The 27,981-nt window shown below is 37.1% G+C and overlaps 1 protein-coding gene across 2 annotated transcripts in view; it reads left to right on the top strand.

The window, feature by feature from the left end:
* The window catches only part of LRP6 (LDL receptor related protein 6), a 167,728-nt gene extending 141,333 nt beyond the window's left edge, over positions 1-26,395 (top strand). The window contains exons 18-23 of one of the 2 annotated variants that reach the window (XM_059402617.1): positions 9,457-9,693; positions 10,576-10,686; positions 15,993-16,223; positions 17,438-17,574; positions 18,246-18,343; positions 21,199-26,395. In XM_059402617.1, the coding sequence (XP_059258600.1) occupies positions 9,457-9,693; positions 10,576-10,686; positions 15,993-16,223; positions 17,438-17,574; positions 18,246-18,343; positions 21,199-21,493 (1,109 nt within the window). In that variant the 3' untranslated portion in view covers positions 21,494-26,395. Of the gene's footprint in view, positions 1-9,456; positions 9,694-10,575; positions 10,687-15,992; positions 16,224-17,437; positions 17,575-18,245; positions 18,347-21,195 lie in introns of both variants that reach the window. The other variant, XM_059402616.1, reaches the window with a different exon arrangement.
* Positions 26,396-27,981: the final 1,586 nt, after the last annotated feature.

The following is a 27,981-nucleotide window of genomic DNA, read 5'->3' as shown; positions in this document are numbered from 1 at the left end:
TTTCAGGGAGCATCTCCTCATGATCTTTAAACTTTCAATAGCCATTATTGTTCTCCTGTTTCTCTGAATTGTAGCCCTGTTACCACAGTTTGCCTGATATGCAATTCAGAATGATGTTTTGTGTTGTATTAATTAGTCTCTTCCTAGCCCCAGTTAAATTAAAAGTTCTTTAAGAACATGGACCATATATTTTACCTATTTTTATCTCCACATGATCTGTTATAACGCTGAATACATAATGGGTTCAAATTCCTGTCTAAATACTATCTCAAATACCCCATGCAAACTGTTCACCTGTGATTTACAGTATTCTCCATTTTAAAAATAAAAGGTTTGGGGCGCCTGGGTGCTTCATTTTTAAGCATCCAACTCTTGTTTCTGCTCAGGTCATGATCTTGCAGTCATGAGATTGAGCCCCACTTCAGACTCTGCTCAGTGTTGAGTCTGCTTTAGATTCTCTCTCCTTCTCTCTCCTACTCTCTCTCTCAAACAAGTAAATAAAATCTTTTAAAAAATGATAAAAGGTTTTCTGATCCATAGTCATGTTAATAAAGTTCTGTTATCTAGTAAATTTACTAACAGGTATTTAAATGAAGTCAGCACGGCTGTGCTATAATAGTAGAGGCAGTGGGCTAAAACTAAGGAGACTGCCCTTCTGGTCCTGTCTTTTTTTTTAAATTATCACTTCTTTATAGGAAGCGCTGTGAGCTTGGGCAGTCACTTAGCGTCTCTGAGCCTCAGTATCCTCATTTGCAGAAACAAGGAAATTGGGCTTGAATGGGAATTCTCAGAGAACCTCAGCAACTTTTACATTTTAAAAAATTATTGAGGACCCCAAACACCTTTTGTTTGCAGAGGTTATGTTTATATTTAGTGGTTGAAATTAAAACCAAGAACATTGAAAAATTAAAAATAATAATAAACCCTTACATGTTCTCAAGTTAAACCTGTTAAAGTTGGCTATGTTTTCTGAAACAAAATAATTTTAGTGAGAAATGCGACATTGTTTTTACATTTTTGTAAATCTCTTCAGTGGTGGCAGGATTCTCATGTCTGCTTCTGCATTCAATCTGTTATAGTATGTGATTTTGGTTGAAATACATAAGGAAATTTAGCCTCAGACAGAAGTGTAGTTGGTGAACAGAGCTATAGTAATAGTCTTTTCAAATAATATTGCATATATCTTGAATTCTGTATCAGATATTGCAAGTGGTAGTTTTCTGTAGGTTAAGTTGCTGTATGGAATTTGAAACCATATTAACTTTTTATAATCTCTTATATTAAAAACCATTGATCTGAAAAAAAAAAAACAAAAAACCATTGATCTGTTTTGTGCTCCGAATGGATATTTTACCCAGGCATGGTTTTGTAACTTTACACCATGGTCATTTGGAAATACTAGAATTCCAGTCAGAAATTCCAGATCTTCAGATTTTAAACATTATCAAAAATCACGTGTTTATATCACCACCAATCTCATTAGAAAAAACTTTTTTTTAAGTAGGGGGAATCTGTCAAGCTTGCAGTGTTGGATACAGGTTTTCCAAAATTATAATTTCTGATTGAAAGCTCCAGTGTTATAATATGTTGCAAAAGTACAGTGTTGTGTGCCATTGTTTTCCTTGAAGTAACAGGCTTGCTAATTCATTTTTATTTAAATTCAATTAATTAACATATAATGTATTCTTAGTTTCAGTGGTAGAGGTCAGTGATCCATCAGTCTTGTATAACACCCAGTGCTCATTATATTACTTGCCCTCCTTAATGTCCATCACCCAGTTACTCCATTCTCCTGCTCCCTCCCTTCCAGCAACCCTCAGGTTGTTTCCTGTAATTAGGAGTCTCTTATGGTTTGTCTCCCTCTCTGATTTCATCTCATTTTATTTTTTCCCTTTATTCCCATATGGTCCTCTGTTTTGTTTCTTAAATTCCACATATGAGTGAGATCATTTGATTATTGTCTTTCTCTGATTGACTTATTTCACTTAGCATAATACCCTCCAGTTCAGTCTACATCATTGCAAATGGCAAGATTTCATTTTTTTGACAGCTGAGTAGTATTCCATAGTATGTATATATACCATATCTTTATTCATCTGTCACTGGGCATATGGGCTCTTTCCATAGTTTGGCTATTGTGGACATTGCTGCTATAAACATTGGGGTGCACGTGTGCCTTTGGATCCCTACATCTGTATCTTTGGGGTAAATACCCAGTAGTGCAATTGTTGGGTCATAGGGTAGCTCTGTTTTCAACTTTCTGATGAACCTCCATACTGCTTTTCAGAGTGACTGCACCAGCTTGCATTCCCATCAACAGTGTAAAAGGGTTCCCCTTTCTCTACATTCTCACCTCTACATCCTCTGTTGTTTCCTGACTTGTTCATTTTAGGTGTTCTGGCTGGTGTGAGGTGGTGTCTCATTGTGATTTTCATTTGCATATTTCCCTGATGCTGAGTGATGTTGAGTACTTTTTCATGTTGGCCATTTGTATGTCTGCGGAGAAATGTCTGTTCATGTCTTCTGCCCATTTCTTGATTGGATTATTTGTTCATTGGTTGTTGGATATGATAAATTCTTTAAATATTTTGGATACTAGGCTTTTATTTGATAAGACATCTGCAAATATATTCTCCCATTCTATTGGTTGTCTTTTGGTTTTATGACCTCTTTCCGTTGTTGTACAAAAGCTTCTTATCTTGATGAAGTCCCAGTAGTTCATTTTTGCCTTTGTTTCCCTTGCCTTTGGAGATATGTCTAGCAAGAATTTGCTGCAGCCCAGGTCACAGAGGTTGCTATCTGTCTTCTCCTCTAGGATGTTGATAGATTCTTGTCTCATATTTAGGTCTTTCCTCTATTTTGAGTCTATTTTTGTGTAAGGTATAAGGAAATGGTCCAGTTTCATTCTTCAGCATGTGGCTGTCCAATTTTCTGAACACGAATTGTTGAAGAGACCATCTTTTTTCCATGGGATATTCTTTCCTGCTTTGTGAAACATTAGTTGACCATTGAGTTGAGGGTGCATTTCTGGGTTCTGTATTCTGTTACATTGATCTTCGCATTTCTTTTTGTGCCAGTGCCACACTGTCTTGATGATTACAAACTTGTAATAGAGCTTTAAGTCTGGAATTGTGATGCCATCCACTTTGGTTTTCTTTTTCAACTTTTCTTTGTCCATTCAGGGTCTTTCCTGGCTCCTTCCAAATTTTAGGATTATTTATTCCAGCTCTGATGGTATTTTGATAGGGATTGCATTGAATGTGTAGATGGCTGTGGGTAGCAGAGACATTTTAACAATATTTGTTCTTCAATTCATGAGAATGGAACATTTTTCTATTTCTTTGTGTCTTCCTCAATTTCTTTCATGAGCATTCTATGGTTTTCTGAGTATAGATCCTTTACCTCTTTGGTTAGACTTATTCCTAGGTATCTTATGGTTTGGGGAGCAGTTGTAAATGGGATCGAGTCCTTAATTTTTCTTTCTTCTGTCTCATTTTTTGCATTGAAATGCAGCTGGTTTCTGTGCATTGATTTAATATCCTGCCACTTTGCTGAATTCTTGTATGAGTTTTAATAGTTTTGGGGTAGAGTCTTTTGGGTTTTCCACATAGAGTATCATGTTATCTGGGGAGAATGAGGGTTTGACTTCTTCTTTGCCAATTCAAATGCCTTTTATTTATTTTTGTTGTCTGATTGCTGAGGCTAGCATAAGTACTATGTTGAACAACAGTGGTGATAGTGGACTTCCCTGCCTTGTTCCTGACCTAAGGGGACAAGCTTTCAGTTTTCCCCATTGAGAATGATACTCACTGTGGGCTTTTGTGTAGGGCTTTTATGATATTGAGGTATGTTCCCTCTGTCCCTACACTGTGAAGAGTTTTAATTAAAAACGAATGCTGTACTTTGTCAGATGCTTTTTCTGTATCTATTTAAAAAATCATATGGTTTTTGTCTTTTCTTTTATGAACATAGTGTTATCACATTGATTGATTTGTGGATGTTGAATCACCCTTGCAGCCCAGGAATAAAACCCACTTGGTCATGGTGAATAATCCTTTTAATTCACTGTTGAATCCTCACCTGGTGTCTTGGTGAGAATTTTTGCGTCCATGTTCAGTAGAGATATTGGTCTGTAACTCTCGCTTTTGGTGGGGTCTTTGTCTGGCTTTGGGATCAAGGCAATGCTGCCCTTATAGAATGAGGGGATCAAGGCAATGCTGCCCTTATAGAATGAGTTCAGAAGTTTTCCTTCCATTTCTATTTTTTGAAACAGTTTCAGAAGAATAAGTATTAATTCTTCTTGAAATGGTTGGTAGAATTCCCCTGGGAAGCCATCTGGCCCTGGATTCTTGGTTTGTTTTTTTGTTTTGTTTTGTTTTTTTAAGAAATTTTTATTGCTGCTTCAATTTACTTCGTGGTTATGTATCTGTTCAGATTTTCTTTTTCTTCCTGTTTCGGTATTGGTAGTTTGTACATCTCTAGGAATGCATCCATTTCTTCCAGATTGCCAATTTGTTGGCATATAATTACTCATAATATGTTCTTAAAATTGTTTGTATTTCTTCAGTGTTGGTTGTGATCTCTCCTCTTGCATTCATGATTTTCTTTATTTGGGCCCCTTCTCTTTTCTTTGTGATAAGTCTGGCCAGGGGTTTATCAATGTTATTAAGTCTTTCAAAGAACCAACTTCTAGTTTCTTTGATCTTTTTGTACTGTTCTTTTGGTTTCTATTTCATTGATTTCTGCTCTAAGCTTTATTATTTCTCTTCTCCTGCTGGGTTTGGACTTAACTTGCGTTCTTTCTCCAGTCCTTTAGGTATGAGGTTATGTTGTGTATTTGAGACCTTTCTTAGGTAAGGCTTACAGTGCTATATATTTCCCTCTTAGGACTGCCTTTGCTGTGCCCCAAAGGTTTTGAACAGTTATGTTTTCATTTTCCTTTGTTTCCATGCATTTTTAAAATTCTTCTTTAATTTCCTGGTTGACCCATTCATTCTTTAGTAGGATGCTCTTTAGCCTCCCTATATTTGAGTTCTTTCCAACTTTCCTCTTGTGATGGAGTTCAAGTTTCAAAGCATTGTTGTCCGAAAATATGCAGGGAATGATCCCAGTCTTTTGTTACCAGTTGAGGCCTGATTTGTGACCCAGTACATGATCTGTTCTGGCGAATGTTCCATGTGCACCTAAGAAGAATGTGTATTCTTTTGCTTTGAGATAGAATGTTCTTAATATATCTGTGAAGTCTGTCTAGTCCAGTGTGTCATTCAGAGCCCTTGTTTCCTTGTTGATCTTCTGCTTAGACAGTATGTCTGTTGCAGTAAAATGGGGTGTTGATGTCCCCTATTATTATTGATTATTATCAATGTGTTTCTTTAATTTTATCAATTGGTTTATTTAATTGGCTGCTCCCATGTTAGGGGCATAAATATTTACAATTGTTAGATCTTCTTGTTGGATAGACCCTTTAGTTATAATATAGTGTCCCTCCTCATCTCTCATTACCATCTTTGGTTTAAAATCTAATTGTCTGATATAAGGATTGCCACCCAGCTTTCTTTTGATTCCATTAGCATTATAAATGGTTTTCCATCCCCTGAGTGTAAATCTGGAGATGTCTATTGGCCTAAAATGAGTCTCTTGCAGACAGCATATCAGTGGTCTTGCTTTTTTTCCAAACTGATACTCCATATCTTTTGATTGGGGCATTTAGCCCATTTACCATTCAGAGTAACTATTAAAAAATACAAATTTAGTGCCATTGTATTATCTATAAAGTCACTATTTCTTTATATTGTCTCTGTTCCTTTCTGGTCTGTGTTACTTTTGGGCTCTCTCTTCACTTACAGAATCCCTTTCAATATTTCTTGCAGGGGTGGTTTAGTGATCATGAATTCTTTTAGTTTCTGTTTGCCCTGGAAGTTTTTTATATCTCTATTTTGAATGACATCCTAGCTGGATAAAGTGTCCTTGGTTGCATATTTTTCCTCATTTTGCACCCTGAATATATCATGCCAGTCTTTTCTGGCCTGCCAGGTCTCTGTGGTTCAGTCTAATGTTTCTACCCTCATAGGTTACAGACCTCTTGTCTGGAGTTGCTTTCAGGATTTTCTCCATGTCTCTGAAATTTGCAGGTTTCACTTTTATATGTGAGGGTGTTCACCTATTTTTATTCACTTTGAGGGGTGTTCTCTGTGCCTCCTGGACTTGAATGCCTATTTCCTTCCCCAAATCAGGGAAGTTCTCTGGTATAATTTGCTCCCATATACTTACTGCCCCTCTCTTTCCTCTTCATTATAATATCGTTTCTCTTTATGGTATCACTTATCTCTCAAATTCTCCCCTTGTGATCCAGTAATTATTCCTCTCCCCTTTTTTCAGCTTCTTTATTCTCAATCATTTTGTCTTCTCTATCACTAATTCTTTCTTTTGCCTCATTTCTCCTAGCAGTTAAAGCCTCCATTTTTTTATTGCATCTCACTAATAGCATTTTTTATTTTGACTCGATTAGATTATAATTCTTTTATTTTTCCAGAAAGAGATTCTCTAGTGTCTTCTGTGCTTTTTTCAAGCCCAGCAAACATCTTTATAATCATTATTCTGAACTCTAGTTCTGACATCTTACTTAAATCCATACTGATTAGGTCCCTGGCAGTCAGAACTGCCTCTTGTTCTCTTTTTTTGAGGTAAGTTTTTATGTCTTGTCATTCTGTCCAGAGAAGAATAGCTGAATGAGAGAACAGAGTACTAAAATGGCAGCAATGCCAGAGAAATATAGACTAGACAAATCAGAAGAGACCCCAAATAGAAAAACAATAAAATTAAAATTAAAAAAATATAGCATATAATCAGACATTTGAACAGAACCGAGCAGTACACTGGATCCTATGTATATTTTGGTCTGTGAGAAAACTGGGTCCCAAAATTGTAAAGAAAGAAAAACTTATATATGTACAAAAATAAAATTAAATACAATTAAAGGATAGAATGTAACTGTAAAAATGAATGCTAAAAGAAAATAAACAAAAAAAACAAGAAAGATTATAAACAGACAGGTGAACAGAACAGTGCTGAGTGTATTTTGGTTGGTTTGTTAGAAAAAATTACATCTCAAAATTGTAAAGAAAGAAAAACATATATATATATATATACACACACACACACACACACACACAAATAAAATTAAATACATTGAAAAGATAGAATGTGATTAGAAAGATACTTTTTAAAAAGACTTTGGCAAAACAAAAAGTAAAGTAAAAAAAATATATATGATCAGATAGGTTTAAGAGAACAGGTTCATACACTAGATTCTGGGTGTGCTCTGGTCTGTTTGTTAGAAGAAACTGCATCCCAAAATTATAAAGAAAGAAAAACTTATATATACAAAAATTAAAAGAATAGAATTTAACTGTAAAAATGAAAAATTTTTAAAGTTGCTAAAATAAGAAATTGGTTGAAAAAGGAAAGACAAAAAAATTAAAATTGAAAGACTAAGGAATCATGGGGGGGGGGGAGCGAGCCATGAATTCTATATACTATTTTCCCCTGGTTCTGTAGTTTTGCATTTGTGTATGATGGTGGATGAACTTGGGCTTAGCTGGATGGATGTTCGTGCTGATCTTTTGGATGAGGGACCTGTTGCATTGATTCTCAAGTGTCTTTGCCCCAGGTGGAATTGTGCTGCCTCTGCGAGGAGGCAGATAAGTAAGTGGCTCCAGATTATCTTCTGTGACTTTTGTTCCCTGAAGGCTTTCCATTCCCTTTAGAGGATGATAGTGAAAATGGTGGCTTCCCAATCTCCAGCCCCTGCACAGAGAGCTGGGGCCCCACTTCTCAGTGTGCCCTCGGGGAAAAGCAGTTGGTCACTTCCATCTCTGACCGCTATCTGTGCTCACCCAGCCTGTGACCAAGCATTTCTATCTCAGGCCCACAACCCCATTTCAAGGATCCAACCCCTACAGAATTGTGTGGTGTGCACCTGTGCCACTCTCCCCAGGGGAGAAAGTAGGGTCTTGCCGTGGGTCTGCTGCTCACTGAGCCCCTGCTTGGAGAGCAGTTGCCCCACCGTGCCTGGGTTGGCAGTATATGGCAGCTCCAAGCTGAGAGCCCACTCTTGAGCTCACTGATTGCAGCCACATTCCCTGCTCCAATGCCTGGGAACTTTGCTGGCTCAGGCACCCCTGGTTGTCTTGTGACCCCGAGGATCCCGAGACCACACTGTCCCACCCAGGTTTCCGCCCTGCTTCGCCATCTGGCACCTTTTAGTCAGGGACATCTCTCACCAGGGCAGACTTCTAAAAGTTGTGAGATCTGTTGCTCTATCACTTTTGGGTGCTGGCTTTTGGAGGCTCCCTTCCCCCTCAGTTTATCTTCCAATATATGGCCTTAGATTCACTTCTCCACACCTCCTACCTTGCAGAAAATGGTCACTTTTCTATCTGTAGAGTTGCAGTTATTCGTAGATCTCCAGTTGAGTTCACAGGTGTTCAGAGTGATTTGATAGCTATCTAGCCAAATTCCTAGGACCAGACGAAGCTGAGGTCTACTCCTCCACCACCTTGACTCTCTCCTCGCTAATTCATTTTTTCTTTTTTAACTTCTTGCCAGATACCTAAATGTAAATAACTATAGTTTATTTGTCAGTTCTTTCAATTTAATATAAAAATGGCATTCCATTTTGGTCTGAGCTTACACCTCACAGTCTCCCATGAGAAACTGTCATACTGAGGTATGTATCTCAATAGGTTAATGAATTTTTACACATTCTTCCCATTTTCAAACTCTATTGAAGAGACAGCATGTATTCCAAGAGTTTATTTTAATGTAGTTAATATTTTTACTGATTCATCAAGAACATTTAAATATAAAACTGGCTTTTTTTTTTTTTTTTTTTAACTGTGAGTGTGTGGTTGTATGGAATGCAGTGACTACTAGTAATGGTTTGATACCAGTGCCTTGAGTTTGCTAAGGTGCCAAGACTTTTACCAGTCATTCCTTTTTGATGAGTCAGGGCAAGTGTAGCGAGAAAGGCAAATGGCATCTCAGTATTATTATAAAATGGTTTTGACTTTGTAGATCCCCTATTCCTGGAGCACTCTTTGAGAACCTCAGCACTAGAAAACTTATGAATTCTGGGCTAACTTTAAAACATTTGTAGGTTGATGATTTTAGTGATTATTCCTCGGTTATGTGTGAGATTATAATGGATTGCAAATAATCGTACTTGAATTATAATATATGAGCAAACTTTCTGTCTTATACTTTTGCAAGTTGGTAAATCTAAATGTAGTAGTGTAAAAATTGTATTTCTCCTCTGGTTAGATGGGTTAGTTTACATATTTTATCTATTAAATGTTTTGCCTATGTTAATTATTAAGAGAGCTTCACTCAAGTATGTTTGTACATTTGTGTGACTGTTGTGTTTTTGTCACTTTTCTCCCCCTTGTTCATTTGAAGAACCCCCAACATGTTCTCCTCAGCAGTTTACTTGTTTCACGGGAGAAATTGACTGTATCCCTGTGGCATGGCGCTGTGATGGGTTTACTGAATGTGAAGACCATAGTGATGAGCTCAACTGTCCTGTATGCTCAGAATCCCAGTTCCAGTGTGCCAGTGGGCAGTGTATTGATGGTGCCCTCCGATGCAATGGAGATGCAAACTGCCAGGATAAATCAGATGAGAAGAACTGTGAAGGTATCCAAAATTCTTGGGGCCTGGTTGTGTCGTCTTTTTTTCCATTAATGTTCAGTTGTTTGAAATTTAGAGTATTGTTTTGGCTTAGTAGATTTGGGGTTTTTTCAAGTGCATTTGACTTTATGTTTAACCTAATAGCATGTTCCAAATTGTTGTTTTATTCCACTTAAACATAAGTTTAAGTGGAGTAAAGGTCTATACACCTTAATAAGCTATACATAAGGTCTATACACCTTAATAAGCTTTGCAGATTGAGGGATGAGGCACAAAAGTTAGACCTTCAGTATATAAAAATAGTCCTTGTTTCCAGTGAACTCTGAATTAGTAGCTTTGTTTATTACAATATAAAATAGTTTCATATTTTCCTCTTTGCACCACTAACCTTTAACATGGTAAAAACAAATTCTCTAGAATTGTTTAATGTCTAGAAATGCACATAGAGGGCACCTGGGTATCTCAATAGGTTAAGCTCTGCCTTCCGCTCAGGTCATGATCCCAATATCCTTTGGATCCAGCCCCATGTCGGGCTCCCTGCTTAGCAGGAAGTCTCCTTCTCCCACTGCCCCTCCCCACTGCTCATGTGCACTTTCTCCTCTCAGATAAATAAATAAACCTTAAAAAAATGCACATATATAGAATTCTTTAATTCTTATCAGAATTATTAGTGAAAGAGGATCCTAATTTCATATAAAGAACAAAATAGGAAATTTCCTGCTGGATTTCTTTTTTTCTACTCTTTTCTCTCTACCAATGGAAATCCCCAGAGAATAATTTTTAAGTTATATTTTAAAGTCTAATTTGTTTTTCATTTACACCCAGAAAGTACTTTTTGACTTTACATGCTAGTAAAAATAAGTAAACTATTTACATTTTTTCCCCCAGTGCTTTGTTTAATTGATCAGTTCCGCTGTTCGAACGGTCAGTGCATTGGAAAACATAAGAAATGTGATCATAATGTGGATTGCAGTGACAAGTCTGATGAATTGGATTGTTGTAAGTAGGACTAAAACCTTATATAATGCTCTTACGGGAGAATTTTTAAAATACTTTTTCCTTTTCTTCATAGGTGAGTTTCTCTTATAATTAGTATTTCTTTATTAAGAAACAAGCATTAGGGGTGCCTGGGTGGCTCAGTCAGTTAAGTGTCCAGCTCTTGATTTCAGCTAGGTCATGATGTCAGGGTTAGGAGATCAAGCCCTACATGGGGCTTCCTCCTCAGCTGGGAGTCTGTGTGAGAGTCTCTCCCTCTCCACCTGCTGTGCTCTCTCTTTCTCCCTAAAACAAATAAACAAAAATCTTAAAAAAGAAGAAGAAGAAAAGAAGCATTAATATTAAGTTAATTATTTGTACCAGGATTTTTTTGTTTTGCTTTACTAATTCCTTACAGATAGCAGTTTTCTTTGCACAAATATCTTCACAGAAACATTAAGGAAAACATCAGAAAGGAATAAATATTATTTTGCCACAACTAAAGTTAGGAAATGCTCAAACCATTTAGATATGTAGAAATCAGTGGTGTAAACTTGAGATTCTGAACATTAGCCCATGTTTATCATCTCTCACTTTTTCTTGACATGTTTCTACCAGTTTCTTAATGACGTTAAGAGCTTCCTTAAAGTGAAGGCTAAGGATTCGTAGGCCAATATATACCCCTATGCCTAAGGACTCTAGCATACATAACTGATAGTTTCATCAAGGTTCATAACTATTGACAAATGCCCTGACATAAAATATATCCCAAAGTGATAAACTTAGTTCTGAATAGAATTCAGCATAAGGCAGGTCTACCTGGTCAGACTGATTTAATGGAATTTAGGTAGAATTCATTTAAAAACTCTTTACACGTAATGAAAACTTCAAGCTGGTATTTTTACAAAATTCAAATGGGGTCCTTGCTAAGACTTTTAGAACCTATTCATTTATTCAGCAGGCTTTGACTGAATACCTGCCATGTGTTGAGGTTTCCTGTACCAAGTTTCTCAGAGTCCTCTCTGGTTGAGGTAATAGTAAGAATAAAGATTTTAAAGCTAAATGGAGATGGATTTTAATTCTAGCTCCACCTCTTACCAGCAAATTATTTGTTGTTATCTTTAAAATGAAAATAATATTTAGCTTGGTGGCTGTGAGAAAATGAAACAATTCAGTGTATATAATATCTATGGCCCAGCTCATAGTAGACACTCTTGATAAGGGAATGTAATAAGTGATACTAAGTGTACTGTAATAGAGATCTGTGTAAGTAGTAGCATCAAAAAAGAGAGTGGTCCCTTCAACCCCAGCCGCCAGCAACTTCTTCCTAGAAACATCACCAAAGGCAAGGGAAGCAAGGATGAAGATCAAGATCAAAAGCTTTTGCACAGCAAAGGAAACCGTCAACAAAACCAAAAGACAACTGACAGAATGGGAGAAGATATTTGCAAACAACATATCAGATAAAAGGCTAGTATCCAAAATCTATAAAGAACTTATCAAACTCAATACCCAAAGAACAAATAATCCAGTCAAGAAATGGACAGTAGACATGAACAGACATTTCTGCAAAGAAGACATCCAGATGGCCAACAGACACATGAAAAGTGCTCCATATCACTCGGCATCAGGGAAATACAAATCAAAATCACAATGAGATGCCACCTCACACCAGTCAGGATGGCTAAAATTAACAAGTCAGGAAATGACAGATGCTGGCGAGGATGTGGAGAAAGGGGAACCCTCCTACACTGTTGGTGGGAATGCAAGCTGGTGCAACCACTCTGGAAAACAGCATGGAGGTTCCTCAAAAAGTTGAAAATAGAGCTACCCTACGAACTGGCAATTGCACTACTGGGTACTTACCCTAAAGATACAAATGTAGTGATCTGAAGGGGCCCATGCACCTGAATGTTTATAGCAGCAATATCCACAATAGCCAAACTGTGGACAGAACCTAGATGTCCATCAACAGATGAATGGATAAAGAAGGTGTGGGGTGGGGGTGTGTGTACACATATACACACACACACAATGGAATATATGCAGCCATCAAAAGAAATGAAATCTTGCCATTTGCAATGATGTGGATGAAACTAGAGGGTCTTATGCTGAGTGAAATAAGTCAGAGAAAGACAATTATCATATGATCTCCCTGATATGAGGACGTTGAGAGGCAAAGTGGGGGGCTTGGGGAGTTGGGAAGAAAAAAATGAAACAAGATGGAATCGGGAGGGAGACAAACCATAAGAGACTCTTAATCTCACAAAACAAACTGAGGGTTGCTGGGGGGTGGGGTTGGAGGGAGAGGGTGGTTGGGTTATGGACATTGGGGAATGTATGTGCTATGGTGAGTGCTGGGAAGTGTGTGAGCTTGATGATTCACAGACCTGTACCCCTGGGGCTAATAATACATTATATGTTAATTTTTTTAATTTTTTTAAAAGAGAGTGGTCCAATCTTTAGGAATGAAGATGGGGTTCATCAAGGAAACAACATCTTAGAAAACTGGTACTTAAGATTGGGTCTTGATCAGTGATAGCCTTAATTAAACAGATAAATGGAGAGGTTGTATTCCAAGCAGAGGAATATGCTACCCAAAAACAGAGTGAAACAGGTACCTTTGCGAAACTACATGTAACTGGGATTGCCAGAATACAGGCAATGTCTTGAGGAAGGGTATCAGCAAGAGAACATGTAAAGGTGAGATCAGAGAAGACTTTACTTTTCTTTGAAAGAGCCTAGACAGCATCCAGAGTAACAGAGAGCCATTGAGAAGCTTAAGTAAAGGACTGGCATGGCTATGTAATTGTGAAAGCTGTAAAATTAGATGGATTTTAAGTATAAGATTATAGGCAGGGAAATGTTAGGTTGATTGCTTTCACACTTTTTGATCACATCAAGAGGAATACAAAGATATGGGTGTTCACATAAAGAAACAGAAGCGTCATACAGCAGTACTTATTCATATGATATAGAATGTATTCTGAAGTTCTCTGTTTTTTTTTTTTTTTTGAAGTCTTCTGTTTTAAAGTGAGGATTGCAACCCACTAATTTTTTTTCATCATCTGTTGGCTTGCAGCCTCTAATTTAAAATACTTAGGAGGCTCTTATAGTTCAGGCAGAAGATGATTCTCTAAATCAAGAGAAGCAGTGGTGGTGGAAAGGAGAGGTTAGATTTTAGAAATAGAATAAAAAAGTTTTTGTAACCATGACAGGTTTAGGTTGACTTACAAGCACCACACTGAGTGACTGGAGTCATTAACGGGAACATATAGCAGAGACTGAAAACTGAAGAATCATTCCATATCTTGGGCTGCAGATATAATATTTGTCTGATATAGGTTTTTTATTACTTTTTAAAATTTAATTTAAATGCCTTTGATTTGCCACAGATGCCATCATTTATTTATGATCTGCTTTACCCTGGAAGCCACAAAACCTGTTGGATATTGGTGAAGATGAATGCAGGGTAGATAGGTTGCATTCAAGTTGTCAATGGGATATCCCATTGAAGCTATTCGGGAAGTTGTTGTCAGTTGTATAAGTCTTTAGCTCAAGGGAGAGATTTGGTCTCTTTATTAAAGATAATTGAAGCTGAGACAGTGGATGAACTCTCTTAGAGTCCTTCTTAGTAGAGGAAAATAGCGGGACAGAGACAGAACTCTGGCAAACACCTGCACTTAAGAGATGGAAAAGAAGGAAGCCAACAAATGGAAACAGAAAAAGAATAGTCAGAGGTAATAAAACTAAGAGAGTGGTATTTTGGAAGGATATTTATTACACATTTTTGAGAAGAAAACAAGAGCCATCGGTTTTGAATGGTTGGAGAGGTCAGTAAGATGAAGAGTTTAGTGAATGGCAAATAGGAGAATTTTGACTTTTGTCAGACAAGTTTCACTGTGGCCATGAAGATAGAAGCATGATTTCAGTGAGTTAAGATATGAAGACTAAGAATTGGAGATAGTGAGTATAAACTATCCTTTCTTGCATCTTGGCATTAGAAGGCAATGTCAAGGCACTGGAAAGGGATAAGAAAGATAGATGGCTGCTCACAAGGAGTAGGGGGAATCTGTATCCCAGAGTCCACAGACAAAGTATCTAACTGCCAGCTCCTGCATATTCTGAAACTTAGTGATAGCATTTTCTCTCATTTATTTAATCTAGTGGAGGGCAAATTTAGCTGTGTGGGTGGGAGATTTAAGGTAAGATGAAGCAGAAGAAAGGTTTTTAAGGAATCTGCAAGTGTAAGGCCCCTGAATGGTCAGCCGGTTAAGCATCTGAGTCTTGATTTTGGCTCAGGTCATGATCTTGGGGTCATGGAATTGAGCCTCTGGTAGGGATCTGTGCTCAGCAAGTAGTCTGCCTTGGATTTTCTCCCACTCCCTCCACCTCTGTCCCTCATCTCTGCTCTCACTCTTGCTCGCTCACTCGCTGTCTCGGGGGGGAAAAAAAAAAAAAAAATATATATATATATATATACACACACACACACGCACGCACGCACACACACGAACGAAAGAGCTGCAGTGTGAGATACGGTCCGACTATTCAGAATGGAACCATTTTCCTTCCAAATAGAGGAGTAATGCTTTAAACTTGAGCCCTTTTACTGTTTACCTTTTCCTGTGATACTGATGCCCCCTGCTTCTAAAGCTTCACATAGCTCACGAATCTGGTAAAGGTGAATGCCATGGGCAGGATCTTCCTCTCATGCTCTCTAGTTCTGGCCTTTGTAAGTACTCAAGTCTTGGAGACCTCAGGCAGTAGATTTACCCTGAAAGCACCAGCATATTGGGTGTAAGAGCTAATGCTCTCTTTAGCTTCTAATCTCCCTTCACCAGGCCTGGATGTTACTTTTCAAACCTAAAATCATGCTCAGAGCTGCTTTTGGCTTCTTCATTATGCTGGGTAAAACATTTGATGACTTTCCTAGGTCCATCCCTTTTGAGCCTAGAATTTTCTCAGAAATTCAAAATAACCATGTTACTTTATGACATACAAAATGAAGTAGAATAAATTTTATCTATGTGTTTAGAACTTAATGACATTTAAATCTATGATCCACTTTTTTTTCATCAGTTTATAGATATACTTTTCAATGTATTGTTTTATTTCTGTCTTCACTTAAAAATAGTTCATTTTGATTTCTAGTGGTACTTAACCTATATACCCAATGGGGCATGGTGAGTAAGTATTTATAGAAACAAAAAAAAAATGGTTGTGCGTTGTCTTCACTAGACATTCTACTCAGAAGCCCTCTTTTTAATAACTATCTTGAGTCTACAGTTATTTCTCCTTTATATAACTGTACTGCATTCTTATTTTAGATCCAACTGAGGAACCAGCTCCACAGGCCACCAACACCGTTGGTTCAGTTATTGGAGTAATTGTCACCATCTTTGTGTCCGGAACTATATACTTTATCTGCCAGAGAATGTTGTGTCCACGTATGAAGGGAGATGGGGAAACCATGACTAATGACTATGTAGTTCATGGACCAGCTTCTGTGCCCCTTGGTTATGTGCCACATCCAAGTTCTTTGTCAGGATCTCTTCCAGGTGAGTTAAGACTGATCCACTGAGAATCAAGTCTGGGATCCTGGCAGGGTTGCCAACTTTCCATTATGAAACAGGGTATTACCTAGAGTCTGTTTCAAACTAGACTTTGGGTTTAAAAAATTTTAAGAACAAATGTTCTCTTTTACTTTTAGCACTCTTTTTATAAAAGGTTATGAAGCAAATATATAATAGTGCCCATTTATACATACCAACTGCATTTATTGCAGATACAAATACACTGCATTTTTGGATGTCCTCTCCTGAAAGTAAATCACTAGACATTGGGTGGAGAGTCATAAACCACAGGTCCTTTAGGCACACTACCAGGGGACCTCAGTACTACAGAGCCCAGCAACTAAAGGTGGGGGAAAAAAAAGATTAAGATTCCTTTTCAGCAGAGATTTGGAATTAGCTGAGTGATAGTAAGGAGGAATATATTAGGCTATGCCTAAGTAATAGCCAAGTAGCCAGAAATTCAATGTCCTTGGGTAGACCATATTGCCCTAGGGAGGTATGGCTTTCTTTTCAGTGCCTTCTGGTGCCTATAGTGAAAAGAAGTCTTTTTTTAAATGAATATGGAGAAGGAGGTGTCAGGCAAAATCTCTCAGAAAAAAAAAAGAAATTTTTCTGGGTATAAATCTAAGAAAACGGTTAAGATTTTTGAAACTGTTAATGATTCCTTATTGCTATAACTATTTTCAGTTAGTGAAATATGGGAAGTCACTTAGAAAATAATAGAATTTTTTCTTTAGCATCAGTGGTTGTGATTCCAACAACATTTGCATCCAGAAGATGAAGAAGTAATCTGTACTTTGTATTAATGTCTTTGAAACTGGATTAGTTTCCTCCTGAGTAAATCTGTTGTTTAATCTGTCCTGCCCACGCTCCGTAGTCCTTTTCTTCTGCAAATCCTCTAAAGTTGAAAACGTCTTATTTTGAAGAGTTCTGCTTCTGTCCTTGGAGAGAAGGGATGGTAGTATTTACTTGGCCTTGTTCTAGGCCAGCTCTCAGAAGTGTTCACTTCTAGAGAATATTCATTTCTCTTCTCCATTAAGTGTTTTCAATTATTATTAGGAAAAGAGAGCATAAATTGTTTTGAAATCAAACCATTTGGCTATTGGTATTTGTAATCCTAGTATTGAATAAAACCTTTTTGTGGGTGGAAATAATTCTTATAGATCTGATTCATCTTCAGTATTTATCCTTCATTTTAGGAATGTCTCGAGGTAAATCAATGATCAGCTCCCTAAGTATCATGGGGGGCAGCAGTGGACCCCCTTATGACCGAGCTCATGTCACAGGAGCATCATCAAGTAGTTCTTCAAGCACCAAAGGCACTTACTTCCCTGCAGTAAGCAGTCTGTTTTTCTTTGTTTGACTTTAAATGCTAAGTTAAATGGGATCCTAGATTTAAATGGGGGTACTCAATGGTAATTAAAGTTTGGTACTACTAAAGATGGTAATGTAAAGAGTTTTTTAGTGTAGAATTTAGGCATAGAGGGCTTACAGGTAGGATTTACCACTACCATGCAAGCACCCTTAAATCTAAATCTTTAAGTTACCATGTAGTAACCAGCATGTTTGAAAGCATTAGGCAGTAATTTCATAGTTTGGGTAAAAGTAGAACTACTGAGTAGTATCTCCTGAGAGGGTTAGAATCTACATTCTGTGACCTCTCTAAAAAAGGAAGCCTACCTGGTATTTCTCCCATGTCAGTAATGTTTTTCTAAACATTTATAATTTTAAAAAATCAGAACCCAGCTGTGCTGAACTTAAATCAGTGACTTACAGATTTCCTTCTTATCACATTTCGCTGTGTAGCCGTGATGAAATGGTGTTCTAGGAGTAGAGAGCCCCATTCCTAAGCACTATTGGAGGTCAGTTCTTTGGGAAAGGATTGTGCTGATCCTGTAATGGAAAGGAATACCAAACAGATGAATGAAGAGCATGTAGGAAAGTGTAATGGTCTTTATGTGGCATAGACTATTATTATTTTAATAACGTAATTATTTTTCCGTTTAGATTTTGAACCCTCCGCCATCCCCAGCCACAGAGCGATCACATTACACTATGGAATTTGGTTATTCTTCGAATAGTCCTTCTACTCATAGGTCCTACAGGTAATGCGTATCTTCCTCTAGTATAATCAAGGTATTTATTAAAAGAAAGAAGGACTCTAGTTGTGGGTTTGATGGAGCCCTACATAAATAGATGATGGTAACTTGAGAGAGAATAGGCATTTTGTCTTGGTAGTGCTAATGTTGCCCCTACCACACATCCTTTTCTTCCAGACATTTTATAATGCTAGGTTTCAAAGTAATAAAGTAGAGCCCCTAATTTTTTTGGCAAAATTCTAAGGAAAAGTTACCCACCAAAATAACTGATCTCAAAATAGGTGACTGCTCAAGTTAGGTTTGACCGATAGTCTAATTGACATAAGATAGTCTATTGACATAAGACTGTCTAAAACCCCATCCTTAGACTGTCAATCAAACCTAACTTCAGAGAGTCATGAGAGCTGTAAATAGCAGGGAGAGTAAGCACAGATTTCGAGAGAAATCGAGAGAAGCTGAAGTTCAGGCCTTGCTTCACATACTTTATTACAATCGGGAATGAAAAATTTCTCATAAAATTGCTTGGAATAAATCATGACTCACTAAAATGAATGAAATATATTTGTAAGACAGAAAGGGGGAAATTATGCCTCTCTGCTACTGTGTGTCTGTAGAGCATAGTGAGCAGGAGTATTAGTGTATTGTATCCTTAGTCTCTTCACTATCTTTCAAAGGCCAGCAGAAAGTCAACAGCGTGATGATCTCTAAGTACTGAGTGTTGTGTTTATTGGCATCCCTGAAGTGCCTGTTATCTTCTAGTTAAGGTGTTTCCTAGACTTGTAGTCAAATTATCCTGATACAGCCTTACAGATGTAGAGAAGCCAAGTGGAAACTGTTTATAGCATCTTATTCAGCACTTGCATTTCATTTTATAGATAAGACTGTTTGAGACAGGCTTGATTCTGTCTGATGTTGACATTGAACTGATGTTTTTGTGTTTTAAGTGTTGATTTCCTTGCCACTATTTTGTTCTCAAAAGCCAAAATAGGAAGCAGAAACCTGTAAACTGAAAAAACAAAATGAAAGACCTTAATTTTTATTTTTAAAAAACTAATTTCTTTGGGGCACCTGGCTGGCTCAGTTGGTAGAGCATCCAATAACTCTTGATCTCAGGGTCATGAGTTCAGGCCCTGCATTGGGCATGGAGCCTACCTTAAAAATAAATAAATAAATAAATATTTATATTGAATAAAACATTGATTAAAATGAACATAATTGCATCAAAAACATTTCTTATTTGAGATTTTTGTCTGGACTGGAATGTAAAAGAATTTTGTTAATTTTATTTCCTTTCTTCTTAGCTGTTTTGTTTTTTTTTCTTCCCCATGAAAATGGAAGTGTTGGGCCTTTAAATGTTGAGCCAGGAAATTTCACCAGGACTCAATGTTTGATTGGACACAGAAAGATAAAACCTAAAAAGTACTATGACATCATGTCAATATTGGTAGTGAAAACGCTTGGGAACCTGCTCAGCAGGTCATGTAACTTTTGGTCTTTGGCAGCCATTTCTTTTGAGGCAAACCCTGGGTGACACCAAATGGTGTATATATCTTAGGATAGTATCTTGTGGCAGTCTGTAGCACTGGTCATCTTATGGCTTGTTCCTTCAGTTTTACACATGCTCCTACCCCTCTCTGGTAGTCACTTTGTTTGATGACAAAGCGTTTGTAGAAACCTTGATTGGGATAAATATGAAATAAGATCAGCTTTACGATATTTGGAATACAAGTGGTATATGAGGTACGGATAGAAGTAGAAACGATAGAAAGTCTAGCACTTCTAGCTCTTCTCTTCACTGGTGTGTTCATATCTTCTCAGTTCCTTTTTTATTAGTGAGCCATGCTGTAAACTTGATTAACGGCTGTAGATTATTTGAAAAGGTGGAACAATAAGTATAAGAAATAAATTAGGTCTCTGAAACACATATTGGAAAATACACTGTCCCTACATTATTTAAATATTTAGAATTAATCATTTTGTTCTTAGGACAGTATGCTTGTCTGTATACAGGGGATCAAAACTCTTTCCTCCAAACCATAGCACTTTTTCTTGGCTGATAGTGACAGTAATGGGATGGATATGCCCCTTAGGCTGTCTACCAAAATTCAGCATGGCTTGCACAATATTTGTTTTAAAGAGAGAATGAAGTCTTCAGACATTTTTTAGATTATGAAGTTAAATTAAGTTTATTATTAATAAATTAATAAGATTATTAAGTTAAAGAATGTTAAAGGAATACTAACATGATTGAGTAAGATCAAATATGTGAAGACCCATTCTTCTCACAGACTATGGGGCAGCAGAAATTGGTGGGGCACCTGGACGGCTCAGTGGGTTAACCCTCTGCCTTCGGCTCAGGTCATGATCTTGGGGTCTCCAGCCCTGCTGCCCCCTCCCTCTCTGCCTACTTGTGATCTCTGTCTGTCAAATAAATAAAATCTTAAAAAAAAAAAAAAAAAAGAAAAGAAAAGAATTGGTGAGGTCAGTCCACTATATAGACTAAATGCAAAACGTATAACAGACTTTCCAGAGATGATAATTAAGTACAACTTTGAATATAGTGAAATGGTTTAACTTAAGGTATAAGAACACATCCAGAGGCTAGGTTGAGTTTACCTCTGTATGACCAACCTATCCATTTTTAAATGCCTCTAGTCACATTTTATTTGCAAATATGAAATGCGTGCTATCTTCCTTTAATTGGTCTTTGCAAATTGTCTCTTGGTCTGTACAAATTTAAATTGTAGTAGCGCATTATCTTCAAAGTGAAGTTTACATTTAATAATTCTGTATTCTGATAGGGAAAAAAGCTTTTCTGTAAAACTAAGTGTCTGCTTCTCTTGATTTTCCTCCTATACCAGCTACAGGCCATACAGTTACCGGCACTTTGCACCCCCTACCACACCCTGCAGCACAGATGTTTGTGACAGTGACTATGCTCCCAGCCGGAGAATGACCTCAGTGGCAACAGCCAAGGGCTACACTAGTGACTTGAACTATGATTCAGAGCCTGTGCCTCCACCTCCCACACCCCGAAGCCAGTACCTATCAGCAGAAGAGAACTATGAAAGCTGCCCACCTTCTCCATACACAGAGAGGAGCTACTCTCATCACCTCTACCCACCGCCGCCCTCTCCCTGTACAGACTCCTCCTGAGGAGGGGCCCTCCTCCTCTGACTGCCTCCAATGCAAAAATGTAAATACAAATTTGGTTGAGATCTGGAGGGGGGGAGGGAGCTATTAGAGAAAGATGAGGCAGACCATGTACAGTTAAAAATTATAAATGGGGTAGGGAATACTGGAGATATTTGTACAGAAGAAAAGGATATTTATATATTTTTCTTAAAACAGCAGATTTGCTGCTTGTGCCATAAAAATTTGTATAAAAAATAAATTTGTACTAAAAGTTTTATTTTTGCAAACTAAATACACAAAGCATGCCTTAAACCCAGTGAACTGACTGAATACAAAGGAAACAGAAATAATAAAGGCATCACTGACCAGGAATGTCTGGGCTTTATTGATACCAAAAAAAAAAAGAGAAAGAGAGAGAAGAAGAAGAAGAAGAAGAAAAATTTAAGTCCATCTCAGAGCAGCAAACCACAGATACTTGGAAGTAGCCAAATAGCCTTCATGTTAACTAACATTTGAGGGCCAACAAGTTTAAGAAATCACAAAAGGGAAAAAAAAGGAATTAAAACTAACTTTGGACAAAGGGCTTTGTTTTCTCTAGGAATCCAATTATTTTAGTGAGGAAAATAGGTATTTATAAAAATCCCTTCTGGGTGTTGCTATTTTAGGAGATCAGCTGTCTGGTAAGAAGGTGTGGGGCTCTTTGTGTGTGCAAGTCTTCTGTCCCTACCTTGGAACCCACAACTTCTGGCAAAAGAATTAATTTTTTCACTAGGTGTTTTTTACCTTGCTTCCTCCCCCAGCAGCTTTGTAGGACATTTTGCCAAGATATCACAATTTATTCACAACTTTTTATCTGAGGATTGATTAAATGGAATTTCCTAAATTAAGGGTGCATTTTAATATTTCTACTAGCTCCATTCCTCTGTAGGCTTAGCTCTTCAATTTGACTGCTGTTTTTGCATAATGATCAAAGGTTAGACATATTATTGCTCCTCTTCCAAGATTGTTTTAATGCTCATTAAAATCTCTTTTTACAACACATATAGGCAATGTTTAAGAATTACAAATTTAACCATTATGTTTTTGTTGTAAATTAATCATATATCCTTGCAGTACTTTCAGCACATAATATCACAATATGAAATCGTTTATATATATATGTTTTTTTCCTAGTAAAACATTTAAATATGTTCCAGTTAGAGACAATCTATTTAAAAAGAGAATTTTTTTTGTTATCATTAGATTTTCCCTTTATTAACTGTTTGTGACATTTTCATGTTCTTTAGGTTACTTTTTCTCAGAACAATGTCTACATACATACCTCTTTTAATGTGTGACGTGAGTTTAATATCTTCCTGTTACCCAATGTGAATGTTAAGATTGTTTTCAAATTATCCACAAATTATTCTTATACTCACCTCTTATATATTTTTGTGTGTTCTCTCTTATCCCATTATGGATTAAGATAATTTAACAAATTTATCAATATGGATTAAATGAGAAGGCCAACCTAGTAACTTCTTAGCTGTCAGAACTTGGGTGGAGGGGAATAATGGAAGGCTCTTACATAATCAGCCTGCCCTGCCTGGTCCTTGGGCTGCTGCATCTTTAGCTCTCAAGGGCTGACGAGGGACAGTTCTAGCACTGCTCTGCCACCTTGCCACAAGTCAGTTTCCTGCTTTTTACATGTTTCCAGCACTTCTCTGCTAAAACTGAAAATGTTTTTAAACTAATGTATTTTTACTTTACCAGATGTCAGTCAATTAGTTACCAAATGATTTTTTTTTTTTTTTTTTAATTCTGTCTTGCTGAGGCCTCCTCTCTGGATTTTCGGGCCAAGAGAAAACAATGGAAGAAGAGATTCAGAATTCTGGCAGGGATGAAGTAAACTTTTTAAGCAATTAAAAATACCTAAGGAATCTTTTTAAAGAGGAAAAATATGTGGTTTCAGAATAATGCTTAGATTGTTGGGACACCTGATATGAATCAGGTGCACTTGATTTTGCATATAAAGAAATGGTGATCCATCAGTGTCTTGCATTTCAGGCGAACAAGCATTAACTCTTCCTGTTGGTAGACAAAGTGCTCACAGTTTAACAGAATGGACACTGGAGTTGTATTCTGTGACACGGGGCCTTTGATGCTTAAATGAAGATAGAAAGGTTAGCAATAACTGGGTATCAATTAGAATTTGAGAATTCTATATGTTTACATTTTTATTGTGCATCTTTATCCGGTGGGCTTCCCATGTGGAAACTTGCACTATAATGAATTAAGAAGAATACTGCCTTGTTATATCTCAGTCCAAGTGCTTGTACTGCGATGGCAATGGCCTCTTCTTGCAAAATACTGATTTGTGTGCCAATTTGTTTGAAATTATTTGAAGGCAGTTCCGCTTAATCTCAGAATCCTCTTTCTGGGGTATTTGAGATGGATTCTTAATGTTTTGGGGAGGGTACCTTTAAATGAGAGAATTATCAAAATTCAGGAAAGATTGGCCCTCAGATTACATGGACAGTTAAGCATAAGTAAACTCTTTTGATTATTAGACACAAGAGGTTTAATTGGAGAAACTGCAGATAAAAAAACATGAGCACAAATCAGGGGAAAAAGTAGAAAAGGATTTAGAATTTGGTATGTTGCTATATTCATTATCCATGAAGAAAAAAAGAATAAAATGTTGTTAGAGTCATTAAATACTGAAGTATTTAATTTTGAACATATGCCTTATTCTATTTACTGATGTGATTAAAATTATCTGAGAAATGAGCTCTTGCATAGCATACTTTTTATGTACTATGTAGTAGACTAGACTTCATTGAGGTGGTCTTTTTAACTCTGAACAGTGGCCTAAGGGATTTTGCTGCTTAAATCGAATAATGGCATAGTCACAAGGAAAAAAAACAAAACAGAGTTAAGGGATAGAATTCTCGGTATTAATTTTTCTTTCATGAAATTTTATTATGCCTTTGACGCTGCTGCTATTCTGTAGTAGCTTAGATGTCTGTCTAGCAGGAAATTAGTTATTTTAATATAAAATACTGTATGATACACCATGAGGCGCTATTATGACCCTTGAGAACAGCTATTCTGAAGAGATGATATATATTTAGAAATGAAGACTTTACAGTACATTTCCATCTATAGGCCATTAATTTGGGGGCAGGACTTTTGAGCAGTAAAATTTTAGCATGAATTGATATATTTGTTCATCATTTTAAAATACTCTAAAGTCAGTAATTGTATAAGGCCAACTCCACCATTTGCATTAGGTAGCCATTAGTTTTGGGGTAAAATCTTTTTGTTTTGCTGTCAAGGCCTATTAATGAAGAATACTTCAAGCCGAGTTAGTAGCTGCAGCTTAGCTAGCCTATTGATGAATCTGTGTATGTTTGTGCAACCTGATACCAGCCATCATAATAGACTACTTCTGCTTCTCTGTGATAGTTGTGCTGGTGGAGTCCTGTGCCCAGATTCAATTCCTAGAAATGTTTTTAAAATTGTTTTTTCTCTTGCAGGGGAAACTTGCCACTTTATTGAATTGGCATGCCATAAGAGTTGTGTATTGGTTACCATTACACATCTAACAAAATTGAGAAACAAAGTCTTGGGCTTTTCATACCCCAAGCTTTTAATAAGCTTAAGTCTGTATAATGACATACGTAGTATGTTTGGAGTGTGGCTATGAGTATGTGAATATCAGTTGGCCAACAAATGTTTGGGCATCCACAAATGAGACTATACATGAAGTGTAGACAGGGACTGAGTCATGAGTTTATAATCAAGTGTTGTTTAAAACATGTTCTCAGAATTCTTGAACTCAAATTTAATTTTATTTGATACTCCTCTCTTTATCCGAAGCCTAAAATGAGCCAAGAGAAATAACAGATGATTTTAGAAAGTACTGGTAGCATATGTGTGGTTTCTGACTTCTGGGATGGCATCATTTCATCATAGTCCCAAAATTTGGCTTTTGAAATTTTCAGTTTTAGGGGATAACGTTTTACATTTATAGTTTAAAATTTTTAAATTATGAGCATCATGAATCCATATACTCAGGATATTTCCATTGGACTTGATTCTGCATCTCATTAAACCAAGCCTGCCCCTGAGTAGAAGGGGGTAGTCAGTAGGAATCTTAGATCTTACTGATTACCCTCCTCTCCCTCCTACAGTCCAGGTAAATTTTACTTGGTTTTCCTTTTTCATAACACATCCTTAAACTGTTGTTAAGTTTATTGCACGAAAAAATCTTCATGGCTTTACAGATACAACTATAAACTATGTGATTCCTTGTACTCAGAGTATAGACCTAACGAAAACTAACTTATAGATTTTCACCATTATGTAGGGTTTACCCAGAAGTTTACACCAAAGATTTAGAAACAGTGTGCTTTTGCTTACGCTTAACTGTCCATTTTTTTAAACAAATATAAGCAGGATATATGTATATACCTAAATATGAATATTAAAAGGAAAAGAAAGTGAATAAATCTAATTTTACATGAAATTAAATATCTGGGGTTAGTAGGAAAATTTGAAAAGAGTTAAGAGGATACCAAGAAGCTTAAGCTGGACTAGCCTTATTTGCAAGTGAAGGATCTGGTGCTGCTTTCAGATGTTTATCCTTTGTGTTTTTAAATTTTTTTCTTAAGCTTTAATCTTTGTTATTGTCTTAAAGTCAGCTGGTGTTTCTTGTATGGACTTTGGTACGATGGTGCTTTGCAAGGATGTATTTATATTTTAATGGCCAACATTTGGTCAGCCCTTGTCCACTATTCACTTCCCCCTTTTTGTAAAATAAGTGCTTTAATTGTAAACTGTATAAAAATACCTTGTATAAATCCCCTTTTGATTATTACAATAAGCTGAGTTGTAACAAATGAAATGTTGATTTTTATAATAAAACAGTGGAAAATAAAAGTGTCATTTCTTTTTAGCAAGAAATCAAAACAGCTGATTGTGCTTTGCTGTGATTAGTGTTTGGGAGACAACAAAACCCACCTTTATTGTTTACATTTCAAGTAAAATACAACCTTGGAAGAGAGGTTTGAGAAGGCCTGTTGCATACTGCAGTGTTTGGCCATACCTGTGTTGGGAACAGAGAAAAAATAAAACATTTTGTGCTTCCTGCCCTGGTTTTCATTCAACTCCTGGAAGGAACTCCGCTGTGGATGCCGAACCTCCCTCTTCTCCAAATTAGCATTAAAAATAAACATTGCTCCTCCTGATGCAGAGTCCAGTATGCTATGATACTGAAGAGTAGCAGAATATAGCACCTCAAAATATGCCACTCGGGCTTCTTGATTGTTTTGCATCAGGTAGGTGCTTTAAAAACAGATACAGGGGCGCCTGGGTGGCTCAGTGGGTTAATCTGCCTTTGGCTCAGGTCATGATCCCAGGGTCCTGGGATCGAGCCCCACATCGGGCTCTCTGCTCAGCAGGCTCCCTCTCTCTCTCTATGCCTGCCTCTCTGCCTACTTGTGATCTCTGTCAAATAAATAAATAAAATCTTTAAAAAAAAAATAAAAACAGATACAGAGGGTTTCTTTGAGCTCCCCTTATCAGCCTTAAGACAGATCCTTTAAAAGGAGCACATGACATAAATCATAAATCCCCTCCTGGAGAGTTTCATCAACCAGGGATAATTGATTCTTATCATAAATAAGGGGACTAGAAAAAACAGCCTGACAAACTTTGCTACAACTTTCACACCTCCTACCTCCTCTCCTAAGGGCCCATTCATCTTTCCTGAAAGTCACTCTTTCCCAAGAGGCCTGCATCATCCCTCACCTTTTCCTATTAATATGCTATTTATCCCTCGCCTTTTCCTATTAATAAGCTATTTAAGCCTGAATCCTAAGTCATTTGGGGGAGTTTCTTGGTATTTCCCGTGTATACATAATAAGTGTGTACATAAGATGTACACATTAATAAAATTTCTGTTTGCTTTCTCTTGTTAATCTGTTTTTTATTACAAGGGCCTCAACTAAGAACTTAGATAAGGGTAGGCAGAATATTGTTTTCCTCCCCTACAATACTCTTTACAGAGAGGAATGAAAGAAACAATGAGGACTCAAAACCTCTACTTGAGTCAAAGTTTGCTGGCTTAACAGGAAAAGAGGAAAGTTTATTATCTGGCATTAGTTAAGCTCAAACATCGGGGTTAGATGGAACAAATGTTAGTGTAAAGGTCTTTTCTCAGCAGATGCTCTCGAGTAAGTGAGCTTACCTTGACTTCTTCGCTGACCCCTCCCAGTCTTCTGGAGGGCAGCTATGCTCACCACTATACCACTAACGCTCACTCCCAGTCTTCTGGAAAACAAAAATCATGAGTTGTGCTGTTCTCACTCTAGTCAAAGAAAGGAGAAGCAGAACCATAATGGTTTTGCCTGATTTAAAGGCAGGCTCAGAATGGGAAGGACAGTGCAAGTTGTTTCAGGTCATTCTCTCTGCAGGTGGGTTTTCTGCTCAGTTTATACAGCCTTTTACATTTTAATCCGTTGCTT

This window comes from Mustela nigripes, chromosome 6, assembly GCF_022355385.1.
Source record: "Mustela nigripes isolate SB6536 chromosome 6, MUSNIG.SB6536, whole genome shotgun sequence".
Classification (NCBI taxonomy): domain Eukaryota; kingdom Metazoa; phylum Chordata; class Mammalia; order Carnivora; family Mustelidae; genus Mustela; species Mustela nigripes.
This window is presented reverse-complemented; position numbering and strand designations above follow the sequence as displayed.